General features: G+C 36.6%; 1 protein-coding gene across 4 annotated transcripts in view; it reads left to right on the top strand.

The window, feature by feature from the left end:
* DENND1B (DENN domain containing 1B) overlaps window positions 1-15,350 on the top strand; it is a 244,789-nt gene that overhangs the window by 192,000 nt on the left and 37,439 nt on the right. For all 4 annotated transcript variants that reach the window (XM_073356748.1, XM_073356747.1, XM_073356749.1 and 1 more), the window contains 2 exons: window positions 4,258-4,359; window positions 12,230-12,320. In XM_073356748.1, the coding sequence (XP_073212849.1) occupies window positions 4,258-4,359; window positions 12,230-12,320 (193 nt within the window). The remainder of the gene's footprint in view (window positions 1-4,257; window positions 4,360-12,229; window positions 12,321-15,350) is intronic.

The following is a 15,350-nucleotide window of genomic DNA, read 5'->3' as shown; positions in this document are numbered from 1 at the left end:
GGGTCTTCAGTATGGCTTAGTTGTGATTCCAGGAGGTGCCAGGTAATCTAGATTTTGCTTTAGGTAAATAACATTGATGACAGAGGACTTTCAACTCAGACATTTGTTTGTAAATTTTATTGGCACCATCGTAAGTGGAAACAACAATAAAGTCCTGCTTTGTTCTTGGTTACTATCTGGATCTTTATCTGCTAAGAATGCTAGAAATTGTGGTATTTTCATCCTGGTACTATTAGATGCACTCTTGTTACAAAGCACAATGGTTTAATGTAAAAGTAGAGATGGTTTTTAAAGACTCAGAGTTTGGTCAATGCAGAGTTGGAGTCTACAGTTCCCCTTGTTCTCATAATGCAACCAGCATAGAGCTACTGTATACCAAAACGGAATTAAATATGTTAAATAAACTTTAATATTAACAATAATGAGTAACTGACACAAGTGTCAGACTTTTTTGGTAGGAAAAGAAAACCAAATAAGAAATTTCTGAACTACTTCTGTGCATGGAAATAATTGAAATGTGTTTATTGCTGTTGTTAAATATTACGAGATTTGGAAAGCAACAATATCTCTGCTAACCAAGATTGATTTTGATTTTAGTATAATCATATAGGGTTAGTTTAATGTTTTATGTTTAACTTGAATGTTTCATCTGAGTCTGTATAAATAGCTTAATGAAAATGTGAATGCAACTTAGAGGAACTGATTCCTGCTGTGTGCGGCAACCCATAGAAGGGCAAAAAAATTCTATAGCAACTGTTGTTAAAAGGACAGATATCTTGTATGGGCATAGATTGTTTGGTCTGAGTATTAGCTGTCTACTTTTCAATATAGAATCCCTACTGGGTTTTGATCGAACTTGCTTTGAAAGTACATTGTAGATCAATACTAAAGGGGCTAATGGACTGTGTGCTAGTTAAATATCAGTGAAACGTTCCTCCAAAACTCAAAGTTTCTGAATTTATTTAATAGTATTTGTAAAAATAAATCTGTTAGAAATGTGCAGTTCATATCAGAAAACTGATATAAATATTTTTATTCATAATTGGTAATTCACTCTACTTTTTGTAATCAAGCATTTCAGAGTCCTTTTATAATTACAGTACTTCAGGGTTATTCCTAATGCAATCTTATGTTAATCAAAATATTTTACCCAATAAAATATAAGACATAAGGGTTTGAAAAACTTTGGTGTGAGTTCAGTTGCTAGATGGAGTTTCAGAAGTACAAGGGATGCCCCGAAAAAATTGCACTGATCTGAAAAATTCTGCTGGTTCTAAAGGAATTCTTATTCTGTATTTTTGATTTCCTGAGCAGAATCTTTCAAACGGTAAAACTTTTCAAGCAAGCCTGCTTTATACAGGTAAGAATAACAATAAATTAATGTAGTCTTAAAGGCTTTTGTTTTTGAATGTAAACTGTTTATGGATCTAAATAAAATTACATTTAACATGCAGTTGTTCTGCTTGTGAATCTGAGTTGCACTGCAAAGGGAGCGCAGATAGAACAGTGCTTACTGGAAATATGATGTCCCCGTGGATGCTAGAAAAAGCCTGCTGGGGAACATCCCTCTCTGTGCTTTAAAAATATGGATGAAGCACGCTCCCAACGGGGTCATCACATCACAAAGATACATGGTGCCTTAGAGCCAACATCTCTTAGGCTGCTAATGCCTTTAGTATTGCTCGCCGCCACCCCATCCATGCTTTACACTGCCACATACTGGGACTAGCCTCTTGTATATGGATGCACTGGAAGGGAAAAATTCATTTGTGCTCACTTCCTCTCTTCAGAACTCTTACACATTGGGGGCATAGTTTAGACCTTATATTTTCAAATCAAAATATTTGAAAATAATTTTCTTCGTTATTTACCTGTCATGCCCTGAGTTTGAAGTTCTAGGGTACTTCCCTGGTATATGTTGGTAACATCAGAGGGTCTATCTGTTCTCTACATGCAGCTTTAGATGCTTTTTTTATTTATAAAATAAGCCTCTTTGAAATTTCTAGGTGCACGTATGTATTTAAAGAGTAATCATTACAAGCTGACTCAATGTCTCGAAAAGAATCAACAACTTTCCATTCCCAAAAGTGTGCCACAGGTCAGTTCCTCAGGTAAAGGCCTATGTAAAGAGGTGGACCTTGCAGTGTACTTGTGATGTATTGAACAAATGGGGGAAGTAAGTTCTAGATGAGAAATGCTCTCTCAAAGACATCATGCTTCCAGTTTGCAGCCATTTAAATCTGAGGATTCAGTTTAAGCATTTCTGCTATCTCAGCTGTTGTGATCTTTTGTGACAAATCTACTGAACAAAGAAAGGTTCTGTGGAATTGGGGGGCTGGTTGGTGATGAGTTGGTCAGAGAGGGAGATGATTGGGGGCGCCTGGGGGGAGGGTGGCATTTTGAAGATATTTGGTAGATCGCTTATTCAGATCTAATATGTACTACAGCCTAGCAGCTACGGCAACTTAAATTGTTTGCCCTGAGATGTGGTATAGCTGGTGAGCTTCCAAGTACTGCATTGAAAAGGGATCGTGCACCACAGCTTCCATACATCCCATAAAGAAGGGAGGATTGTACAATAAAAATTAAGCATGTACTTTAGTGCTGTGCTGAATAGGGATGAACTTAACCATGTTCTTATGTGCTTTGATGAACTGGAGCCTAAGGCATCCAAGATCTAGTCTTTGAAAAATCAATATGGAAGGGAGCACTTGGAAATATCAAAACAAGGTTTTAAAATGACATCAGTGGCTTTAATGTAACATCTCTTTAGATAATACTCTTACCATTTACAAATAAATATAACATAAAGATCATTTGAAGATGATTTAGGGATACTTTTGGACAAACTCAATAAAGTGCTGACAGATCACATGAGGGAAACTCATTCTCTCAATCCTTAAGCATTGAATTACATTGTAAACTAGAATTTAGGACAATTTGTGTAAAGCAGCACCTAAGGTTGCCGGAGTTAATAGGAATAGGAGCAGGAGGAGGCAGTGATCATTGGCAGAAATATGTTTGTCTTCAAAGTGGCCTGCAGTTTGTGTTTGAAAGGTTCCTCTGTTTCATTATGGTAGGGATCCACATAAGGGGTATCTTTTACCCCATTCTGGGCTTTTACCATGTGTAAAAGTCCATGGTAGTAAAATGTTCTATTAGCTGAGTCAGTTGTGCATTCTAATATTTTATGCAGGACCTCAAATTGTCTGATTTACCTAAATCTAGGGTAAACTCCTCCAACCTGGTGTATTTTTATTTTTTTTTAAACCATGAAGGCATATGCTCTTGACGGGTAGGTCCTTTGCCTACATGACAATACTCCCTGCAGTATATCTCTCTGAATCATTATCATGGAAATAATATGCAGAATATACATTGATGTATTAAAATATTTAGAACCTTCTCTGCGCTAGTGGAGTTTATGGAAATTAAACAGCAGAATAATATAATTTAAGGGAGTCTTCTTCCTGTAATTTGATTTGGTCACTATACAGTAGAGACAGATACTCTTTTATGCAGTTAAGGGATAACACAGGAGTTACAATATAATTTTACTATTTTCATTTACTTTGATTAGCATATATTAGCTTGCAGTAAAGACTATATATATTTACCTTGTCTCATCACTTTATGTTTTTGACGTGTCTACTCAGTATTCTTCATATTATTCTTACCTTCTTTTCCAAAAGCCGCACGATTTACTGCATTAACAATTCATCTGACCTCTTTTAAACCTTTTGTATGACTATGTAATAACTCCCAGAAATGACAGGAGGAGTCTTTAATTTGACAGTGAAATTGGTGACAGAAAATAGTTATGTTTTCTTAATTATTTCCTGGTTAATCAAATTTAGCTGCACACACATTAATGTTATATTTAGCACAACAAATAGACAAATAATCTGGTGATAATCTTAACATGTTGGTGTCCATTCAGAGTTTCTGCTTGCTTCTGCCGTTGGTTTAAGTGCAGTTAAATCAGAGTAATGTTGTACAGTAGTTAAGATTCATAACTCAAGCAGAACATTGTCACCATCAAAATGCATTTTGGTGAAAACTTTAAAGTGTTTGCAGTGTTTTATTACACTGTCTCTGCCTACTTTCCTTTTGAATTCAGTAAATACCTCTTTGATTGAAGGGCAGTAACTGTACGTGCTAACTTTTAAGGGGGAAAAATTGATGAAGGAGAATTTTAAATGTGCCAGTACTGGTTATAGCTAGGAGTACCTTCTAACTCGCTCTGTTTAAATTTAGGGAGAGCCTATCACTTTCTGTGAGGACAGTTTTGTGAAGCATCGTTCAAGTACTACCAAACAGTTCCTGGAAACTGCAGTGAATCTTCAACTTTTTAAACAGGTATGACAGGCCAATTGACCTCGTGATCTAACAGTTTCCTTCTAACAGATATCAGACGTATATGTTGTCCTCTCTGCCTCTGTATCCATTGCCTGTCAGCTTTTGAAAGCTCTCAGGAAGACCATTTTGAGAGGAAATATAGGAGAGAGGGGGGAATGGCAAATGTTTAACTCCTATAAGTGTGGAAAGAATCTTCCCAATCCCATTGTATCTCAGTGCAGGCACAAACACAGTCCCCACTTTTACCCGCAAATGACTGGCTGTGTCTGCCTCTGGAGCCAATCAAGAACTCCCTTGAAAAGGAAAAAGCAAGGAGCTCCCTGAACTTTAGCAGCTGAACTTTTCAGCCTCTTCAGTATAGTCAGGCTCTATTGGTCAACGGACAAAGGACCAAAGCACTTAACACTTTGTTACACAGAATTTTTCAAAATCAGGACCTCAGCCAAACAAATAAATTAATAGTTTCATGAAAATTCCTCCGTATTGAGTTTGGTTGACCGCAAAACAACATTTCCTATGGAGGATTTACAGCTCAGTAATAACTATTGTAGTATTACACAACATGGCTTCAGCACGATCCATGATACACTTTTTTCATGCTATTTTCTCCTGGCTTTTCTCTTTGTCCTCCCTTTCGATTCCCTTATGTAATTTAGTTGTTTGAAAGAGGGTCAAGAGACCGACCATAAACTTGTAGACCAGTAAGCTTATCTTTGTTTGCGCGCAAATCTGAGAAAACATCTTCTGGGATAAGGTGGGAAAACTTCTAGAAAAAACATGGTTTGATTGAAGCTAGCCTGAATGAATTCAGGCAGGGGAGTAAATGCTTAACTAATCTGCTAGAGTTCTTTGAAGATATACTATCATAATAGATAAGGAAAATTCATTGGATGTAGAATACTTTGATTTTCAAAAAGCATTTGACAAGTTTCTGTATCAAAGATTAATGGCTAAGGTAGAGATTTATAAACTACAAGGATGCTAGCTTGTAGTAGTCATAGGTAGACACTTTTCTAATTGGACAACATTATGGAAATACCTACAAATAAATAACATAAATACAGACTTTAAAAATAATAGAATAATAGATGGAGTACTCCAGGGATCAACTCTTAGAATCCAGTTTATTTTATTTAACTGTATTATATCTGCAGGGGCAAAGGTTTCGTTTATATGAAGTGTTAAAAGAGGTATTTTAAACATTTATAAGTGTTTACCAGATTAAGATTGGTGGTAGAGAAAGTAATATAACATGGAAACATCATTATTTTTATTGCTGTGATCCAGTGTTACATGTTTCTGAGTATCTTCAGCTATCAGGGATATTTGTCAATAAAAGGCTACTGCTCATGCCGAAGAGTCTGAATTATGATATGAGTATTGTGGCCAGATCCTCAGATGGAGTAAATTAGAGTAGTTCCACTGAAGTTATTAGAGCTCTGTCAGTTTCCATCTGGCTGTTCAATTGTAATTTATATGTAATTTTAAAGAACACTTAACAATTTTATTATTTTTCTGACATTTCTTCATACCGAGGAAGTAATATATATCTTTGAAGATGAGAATATCTTAAAATTATTATATTTTAAATGTTTTTAATAGCTAATATGTTGCCTTTTCTTTAGTTATGATCTGCTGTGTTTCCTCTCACTTCTCTAATTAATCCACAGCGCAGCTGCCTCATCTCCAGCAGTTCCCCACTGACAACTGGGCTGCTTTCAAGGTTGTTTGTGTTTTCAAAGGCTAACATGAGTTTACTGGGTTCCTGATACGGAGCATTATTTTTAGCAGAAAATAATTCTTGAAAGCAGCCTAGACACCTAGGCTGGTCTGCCTGGAGGTGTTTTAACTGCAGTTTTTTTGCTGCATATGAGCTTTGTCTGCCACTTTCAGAAGTGCTGCCCTGGCACTTATTCTTTTTTTGTTTTTGCAACTGAGGTCCATTCTTACCACCAAACTCTGCAACACTTCTCAATGGATGCAGTACTTTCAATGGTGGATTTGCACCACGGAATAGCTAAATCAAGAACCATTACATGACTATACTAACTCCCAGGAAAGTTCATCTTCTGATAGCTGACCTAAATTATCTGTAGCTCCTTGTTATCCAGAACAAACACTTGTCTTCATTGTCTGTTGTTTACTTTATTATGTATTTGACCAAACTTATTCTATATCCCACATACTATTTGAATAATAATATGAATTATTAAGCTTTGTAATAGACATTTATTATCAAAGATGGCCTGTCCACTGTTGAGTGATTATGAAGTGTGTTTTTCAAGATCTCTGAGGTTGGTTGGGGAAGAATCTATAGACTGTAATGTTGCACTTAACACCTCTGCTATCTTTTGTTGTAATTAGTTTCTTTCTTTTGTTTAGCACATAAACTGTGTCTCAGATACTGCAGTTCCTTCATATCAAAAGTGTATCTGAACATTATGTTACCGCAGTGGATAACTTCGCAAACACTGACATTTAACCAGTAATCTGTAAACAAGTTCAAGACATACCTATATTTGTTTTGTGGAAAAGAAAAGGAAGAAGGGGGAAGTAAAAGAAGAAGCCATTGGAATTAAGTAAACTAAAAAGGGCAAGCATTCTGTGTTTAGTTGCCTTTTTTCTTTTCCTAAAGCTTCTTAGATTATTAATGTATTGACTGCTTTGACTCTAAGAAGTGACTGTGTACAAATTTAACATTCTTACTCAGCAGATCTGCTCCTTATGTATGTCCAAAGTCAGATCTTTTCACTTTAGTGACAAAAACATTTTTTTAAACTATTTTTTCCTCCTGTTGGCCTTGCATCTGTTGTAGAGGCAGTTGGATTATTTCATCATCAGAGACATTAACTACACTCCATTGCAGGGCAAACTTTTACCCACAGACTCATTAACATTACTCTCTTGAAGTCAATAGTGTAGCATTGGTGTAATGGATGGCAGACTTTGACTGACATATTCTGTGTTACAGATGATGTTGCATTAGCCACAGATAACACAGATTTCAAATCCCAGGATAAAATTTCATAGGTGGAAATTGGTCTGTCTGCTTAAAAACTGATATTTTCAAGACAAAAATACAGTAAGCTTGATTAGGGTACACATTACAGGAGTCTTGTAATGATACCCAAATCAAGCATAAATAAATCCTGGAAATTCACAGGTTAGGTTAAATTTAAAAGAAATCTAACCACCTTCACTATGCCCTGTAGTGACACTATGCAGTAAGAATACAATTATGATTCATGCATAGTAGGGTTTGTGGTCCCAGATCAGATTAAATTTATTTTTAAAGACCCACTAGAATGTTTTTTATTATATCCGTAGAAGACTGCTGCCTTCGTACCGAAATCATTAAAGTCCTCTCAGTTGTATAATTTTAGCATAGAATCTGGCCTTCCTCCTGCTATACTTCCCCATTGACATGGCAATATTTTAACTAAAAGCATGTTATATGGAACAGGGTTTATACCCCTGCGGCATTTGGTGCCCTTTTTTATAACCCATTTGTGGATTTTTAGAGTTTCCCTCAGCCCTGATCAAGACTTTTCATGTTTAAAACCAAGATAGCCTTATTCTTTAGTTCTGAGAGGAGATTTAATTTCAGTAGATAAAGCTTTGTGCCTGAGAAGAGGTCCATATTTTAATTAAATAAGTCAGATATGCCAATTTTTCCTTCAGGCTCAACAGCTTGTATTTCCTTAGATTTGACGGCTGTGTTACTCCTTTTCCAGCTTTTCTTCAGCCTTTTGGGATGACTTATTAATTTTGGGTTTTTTTCCAGTCCAGTCTCCTTTTATTAGGATAATGTAATATTACTGTTGTTAAACCTCATGTTAGAAGTCTGGAGTTTAGCTACTGCTTGTTCCCAGCTTCAAACACCAGCTATAAGTCGTTGTATTTTGGACCTTAAATATTTTTGATGGGTGTCCAGTGAAAATAATAACTCATTCATAAGGAATATCTGGACCAGCATGGAGATTTTCTAAGGTACATACTGTTAACTATAAATTCCCATTATATAACATATTGGTATTTTTCCTCGCTGAACTCTGCCTTCCTCCAGTTCTTCCCACTGCTTATATCTTTCTCATTCTTTCTACAAACATCCAGCTGGCTTGGCAAGTTGCCTGAATTGTGAGACCTTTGCCTGAGCACTCAGATGCATTTTTTAGTGTGTTGGTGTTTATTGTTTTGGGGTTCCAATGTACATTTTCCTTTCTCGTTGCATCAGCAACCTCTTAGTGTTTCCAGCATCTTTTTTCTCTTTATGTACCCCATCTTCAAAGGAGGAAAGAGCTCTGCTCCACAGCTTAAAGCCATGCAGCAGAACTATATTCAGTATAGACAACCATACTCTTTGCACTGTGCCTAGAAGTCAACCCCAGTGCACACGTGTTAGATTTGCATTCAGATATCACCCTATTTGATAAGGAAACATGGGCAGCACCTCTCAAGCCTCTTTGGAACATCCCAGGAAAACGCCTATAAGTCTACCACGAAATGACCCAGCTAGAGCAAAGTGTAAACCCTTGAAAGAAAAAGCTTGAGTCAGCCAAGACCAGTGAGCATCAGGAACGCAGTGCTAGCACCCTCCCTAACGGCTCTAGCAAAATCAGCGTGAATGCTTTATGATGTTCTGTTGATGCTCCAGGCCCCCACTTCACTTACAGAATTCTAGCTGCTTGAGTCAGAGCAGGCAGAAGTTCAGGGTGATAAGGACTGCTGTCTGGACTCAGATACATATCCTTTTGAAGGGGCACCAAGACAGCAACTTCATGAGAAAAGAAACTGTTTCCTCCAGATTTTGCAGAAGCTGTTAAACCTTGGTTATTTTTTTGTTATGAGTCACTCCTTAAGCTTCCTCCTCCTCGAAAATGAGAATACTCACAGATTATATCTACAGAGAAGCGGAAATTACTTACCTTTAATTCTGCTTTCCTGAAGATACAATTTACGATAGGTTTCAGAGTAGCAGCCATGTTAGTCTGGATGTGCAAAAAGAACAGGAGGACTTGTGGCACCTTAGAGACTAACCAATTTATTTGAGCATAAATTTTCGTGAGCTACAGCTCACACTGCATGCATCCGATGAAGTGAGCTGTAGCTCACGAAAGCTCATGCTCCAATAAATTGGTTAGTCTCTAAGGTGCCACAAGTCCTCCTTTTCGATTTACGATAGGATTTTCATTCATTCTCCTACATCACTTCAGAAATTATTTTCTTTAAAGTGATTTCTTTCTCATACCTGATTGTTTTCTCCTCTGAAGCATGCTTTTAGATTGCATTACCTAATTTTGAATTGGCTTATCATGGGAGCTCTGTCTTCTGCACAACCAAATGAATTGGCTGGCGTCTCCTGTTCGCTACAGGCAGTGGCACACAAAGTTTCACAAGGGAATTGGCTCATATTTTATCCTCAAAGGGCAAAATGCTTAAAGAACTCTGGGAGTCCTGCTATTCTTTTACTGAGGAGCTAAGACCCAAAGGAAGAATCCTATCAGAATGATGTCTTCAGAGAAGCAACATTGCAGATAAGTATTTTTCCTTCTGAGTTAATTATGCAGTGCCACTGAGTGGTTTGTCAATAGTGGGTATCAAACTCAGGTTCTGTGGATCTAAAAGCATGAGCTTCTACTACCTTAACTAAAAGACCGTGATCTAATAGCTCAAAGACCAGACAGAATCAGAAGCCTTTCTGAGGTCCATCCTACAGAAGGGGACAGAGAGCCATGCTGGTTATACTTGGGCTGTACTAACATTACCCAAGCTTTCCGCTATGTACTGCTTTTAAAAAAACAAAAAAACCCCCAAAAACTGGAATGGCTTTACTCTCACTTCTGATACTCGATATAATTAATAATAATACTGTTACTTCCTTCAAATAAGTTTCTATCATTTCTGTTAACAATTATATTTGGCAGTATTTACTTTTAAATGTTTTGCTAGACTAATCCGTGCACTGAAAACTAAAAGCCAGCCTCTCCATTTTCTGTTGATATTTTACCAAATGATGAGAGTGCCCATAAATCATGGGTTGGTTTATGGCATGGAATGAATTCATAACTTTCCCCGAAGAGATAATGTCTTGCAGTTCAAAGTCTGTTTTCTGCACAGCAGTAGCTAAAGATGCTCTTATTGCTCTTATCTCTTTTTCTTACTGTGAAATAATCCAGTGATCCCATAGTGGTCTGACCATGAACCAAACCCATTTGGAAAGAAGCCTACTTGGAGTCAGAATGAAAAAATAAAACAGAGTTTAGCCAAGAAAGAACATGGAATGATTATCTTCGACAGCATGTGCTCTATTATTATTGCTGCTGGAATTTTTTGTACTTGAAGAATGGTGTTTGTTTCATGTCATCAGTCTATCCATTGACAAGCATCAGATTTTCACTGACAGTACTGTTTGGATAATCTGTGATACTGTATGACACTCAGCCAAATAATTAATTTCTGTTAGCTTCTATGTGCTATTTTAGTAACTGGGAATATCTAGTAACTCCTGCTAGAAAACAAATAATCAGTAAAATGTTTTCTCAATTTATCTCTGTACAGACTTGAGCTTGCTTACTCAAACTAAAATGCATAGATTAGTTCTTGAAAGCATATTAGAAATGCCTGCATTACTAGTCTTAATCCTGAAAGGCAAACTGAATCTTTAAAAGAATGTGTTCATTTCTTCTGGGAGGTTATAGTAGATGATCGTTTATTTTATGTTCACCGTTCTTGGTTTCTGACATGTTTGGGCATATGCACCTGAATATGGACATGTGTTAGAATCTGTATCTGCAAATCCCATTAAGTGAAAGTTGTTTTGTGGGTGAAAATTCTGACACTTCCATGGATTCATGCACATACACACAAACGTGCAGGTGTTAGAATTTTCAAACATGCAGGCATGTGTGTGTTTGCACCTGAAAAGTGTGGCTGTATGGACCAGTATGAGCACACAGTCAGGTGTAGACTGGCAGAGGTCAAGCTTAAAATATGGTTCTGTATTACACAGTGCTTCTATGTTGGCAGTTCAGTGCATTGAGTTTTCCTACATTTAAATAAAATATCCTTCCATCCCTCTTGTTGCTGTTGCCACTGTTCCTTAAAGGCTGCAACTACCAGCTTCTCTCCATCCATATAAAATGATTGTGATCCAAACTCTTCTCAGTTTGCATAACTCCTCACCCAGAAGAGTTTCAATCCTCAGCCAGAATTCTCAAGTGCACAGTCAGTGGGCATCAGATATCCCAGCTCAGCCTTGCTTTGAACTAGAGATGGTCAAAATGTGTCCAAATTTCAACTACAAATCTTCCTCATTTTTCAACTAGCTTTTTCTTCTGATTCAATGATACTTATCTGGAAAGGCATCAGGGACATGACATGAGGCCAGTTCATGATCTTTCAAACACGACATGAGTGAATGTCTCAATATCCATAAGTGATTATAATTTTAAACTTGAAATTAAACATTTCTTATGAAATAAATTTAATAAACTTTCACATCATCTCCTGTGAAAAAGAATGAGCTAGAAAGCAAATTAAAATACTTTCAAAGCAACAAGTTATTTGGAATTTCATTCCAGGAATAACCTTGTTAGTTTAAAATATATTAAGTTTTATATTTGTTCACACACACAACAAACAACACTAGAAAAGAATACTAAAACCACTCGTAAAATGGTGATAATATTTCTGCCACTTGTATGTATATCCATTGTTATAATATCTATCCAAAATTATTACAGCATTCTTGTGATCTGTTATATTCTTGTTGACATAGATATTTTACATATAACGTATATATACTTTAATTTAATATTGTGAAACCTAAGGAAGGCCAACATAGTTTTGACTCATGTTTTTTATATTGCAGTTTATTGATGGTCGACTATCAAAGCTAAATGCAGGAAGAGGGTTCTCGGATGTTTTTGAAGAAGAGATCACTTCTGGAGGCTTCTGTGGAGGTACAGAATTATTTTAGGAACATTTGTTTCGATATATCATTGCCTCTTCCACAGGAGCTGTTGAGGACGATATCATATTGACTTGAACATAGTCAGATAAGCACTTATCCAGTTTAAATGCCTCTGATTCATTCTTAGCAGGGTTTCAGTCTGTTATATATCGGTAGCAGAATAGCGAATTAGCTATTTAGCCAAACATTTGCAGTGCATTAAATGAAAATAAATGGAATTGTTTTACTGTAATAAACTAGTTTTTATAAAATCAAGATCAGATGAGATTTTATTAGATGTTTTTAAAATATTGGCTTGCTCAATAACTGATTAGATATTTACTGGCTAAAGTATATTTTTTGTAATAATTGGAAGACTTTAGTTCCCTAGTTCCCTTCCTTTTTAATAACGGTTAATTTAGTTATTTTCTAATGTCTCTTTTAAAAATTCCTTCATGTATCTCATGTAGTTCTGCAATATACCGAAGTCAAATTTCTCCAAAATATGAGTAATTACTATCTCAAGCAAAATGCACTATGCTTAAATAAATAATCTTAATGTGCAGTTCGAGTCTAAAAAGTGACAGTATAAAAATATATCTTCTTCTTAAGCATATCTACTATTTCCTGCTTGTATTCAGTCATATCCATTGACTTCAGTGACTGAAATAAATTTTACCTGTACTACTTTTAACTCCTGCTAGCCTTGCCAAGCCAGTACATATAAGAAAGCATAAGGTGGATACAATTCCATGTTCTGCATTTCCAACAGGATTGTCTAACCATTTCCATGGCAAGTTAGTTATACCTTTTTAGTTATAAACCAGCTCTATTTCCTTCAATAATTGTGATCCCCCAGAATGCCATTTTTACAGTCAATTTTCATAGCAGAACCTCAGTTTTTTGTATAAATGTGAATTGCGTGAGTTGAACCAAATCATGTCTCTTAGGGCAGCTTTGTGACAGTCTTCTGCTACAAAGCTACCCTCAAGCTAGCAGATCTGGCCAATGGAGGATTTGTCCTGGAGAGCCACCATAAGAGATTCTGTGCCATGTCCCCTGGACTCTCGACATAGAAGCCTACTTGTCTAGAGTCTGACTATAAAGTGGCCTTGCTCCCTGCTTTCTCCCATCTTCCTAGCCTTCTGCTGAGATCTGGCCTGCAGTCTATTTTTTCCTGAAGAGGTTAGGAGAGAATGGAAGTAACAACAAGATTTAGTCTGTTCCCCTCTCACTCCTGCCCTTCAGGGCAACTTACTCATACAACTTTATGAATAGCTTTTATGCAGTGGACATGTCCATTCAGATAGGTAATGTCAGTGCTTAAAGTTCCTTTGCTCTTTGCAGTTAAGAGGTCAAAAGGGTGCAGTGAAATAACATTAGAACTTGGATAAAGTTAGGTTCTTGGCTCTACATTGATATGTTTTGTCAACTACATGTCTTATCTGGCTATGCTCAGGAGGGAATGTTCACCTTCACTAGCAGTTTTGTGTTAGAATTTATTGTATCCTTACTTTTCAAGTCAGACAAGCTGTACCACATTGTGGACAAATTGCTTAGGGCACATATTCAATATTTACATAGCTGCTGTCTCATCGTCATTATGAGGTGCAGGCAGAGCAACAAGTATGGAATTGAGGGTGACATTTTGTGACACTAATGGGATAGAACTGTGGTATTTTTCATAGTTAAATCCCATCAACTTTGCCATTGGTTGAAGACTACACAACTGGGTGGAGACCAGCTTTCAGAAAGGTTACTAAAAGTCAAAGTAACCTATGCATTGTTGAAGGGGCAGGTGAACACATCATGAAGAACAGTGATAAGATTTTCATGCTATTGAGTCAAAAGAAAGGACTTTCTTTCAGCCTCTCCATTTTCGTTAATATTTTATTGCATTTTCCAACAAATACAAACATAGCTAAACTATGTAGAAATTTTAACTGAAAATTTGAAGCAAGCTTGCATTTAATCCGTTCTATATCTATAAATAGAGTTTTCTTTAAATATAGTGATTTGAAACTACAATTTTTAGTCTGAAGGATGGAAAAAAATTGTCTACCATATCAAAATGGCATTCTGTATCATGCACCGTTCCCATTAAAACTTTTTCACAAGTTTACACCTTCCGTCACATGCATTCTCCTGCAAAGATAAATATAAGAATCATCAGTGCGAATGTAATTTTCAGTGCACTGCTAGGATTATTGATAGTACACCCTGTGGCCTTTTTCTTCTACTCTGTGTTAGCTCTGCTGGAGGGGCAGAGTTGTTGAGTCCTTATTGTACCTTCTAAGTGTGCCACATGAAAAAACAATTGTTAGCTAGTAGAAAGTTTGATCCCCACCTGCTGCAAAACCTTTTTCAATCAATTTTTTTCCAAGGTAAATGTAAAGTAGAGGCAGGGAATGGGGAACGATATGCCATAGCAGTCAAAGGCCTGGGAATAATGTTGAGAATCAGGTGTTCAACACCCTACTTCCCAGAAGCCTACCAATTGCAGGGGTATTAGGATTGCTAATCATCTTAATATTCCCTTTGGGCCGTCTGCTTTTTCTTTTTTTTTCTCTTGCACACTTTCACACTATGCTTCACTGCATTCCCTTTCACAATGGAAAAACATTTTTTATTGATGGAAAAAGTATCTCATGTTTATTCCCAAAACCTATGAAATTAATTTCATCCGTAGAGCTTTCTTTAATATGGTCATATTGGAAAACAGGCTAAAACCCAGTGTCAGTTTGTGTTGCATTGCTGCTGTTCAATTAAAACTTTACGCACAGTTATTTAAACTTGTTTGCCCCTGGTCACAGCTGGCTGCTCAGAAATACAAACTACAAGTCTTGTAATTCCCAGCAAATTGCCTTCATACATAAATAAGTATTAGTAAGAAATTTAACTAGGAATTTTTCCTGCTTCTATAAGAGCAAACCATCTGCACCTTTGCACCTATCACCTATTTTTTTCTTGGACTGGGGCTTGGTAATAATTTTGACAGATGCATTTTACTCATCCAGAGAGGGTTTTTTTCATAACCCAA

Source organism: Lepidochelys kempii, chromosome 8, assembly GCF_965140265.1.
Source record: "Lepidochelys kempii isolate rLepKem1 chromosome 8, rLepKem1.hap2, whole genome shotgun sequence".
NCBI classification, from domain to species: domain Eukaryota; kingdom Metazoa; phylum Chordata; order Testudines; family Cheloniidae; genus Lepidochelys; species Lepidochelys kempii.
The sequence above is the reverse complement of the archived record's forward strand: the minus strand, read 5'-3'. Positions and strand labels throughout refer to the sequence as shown.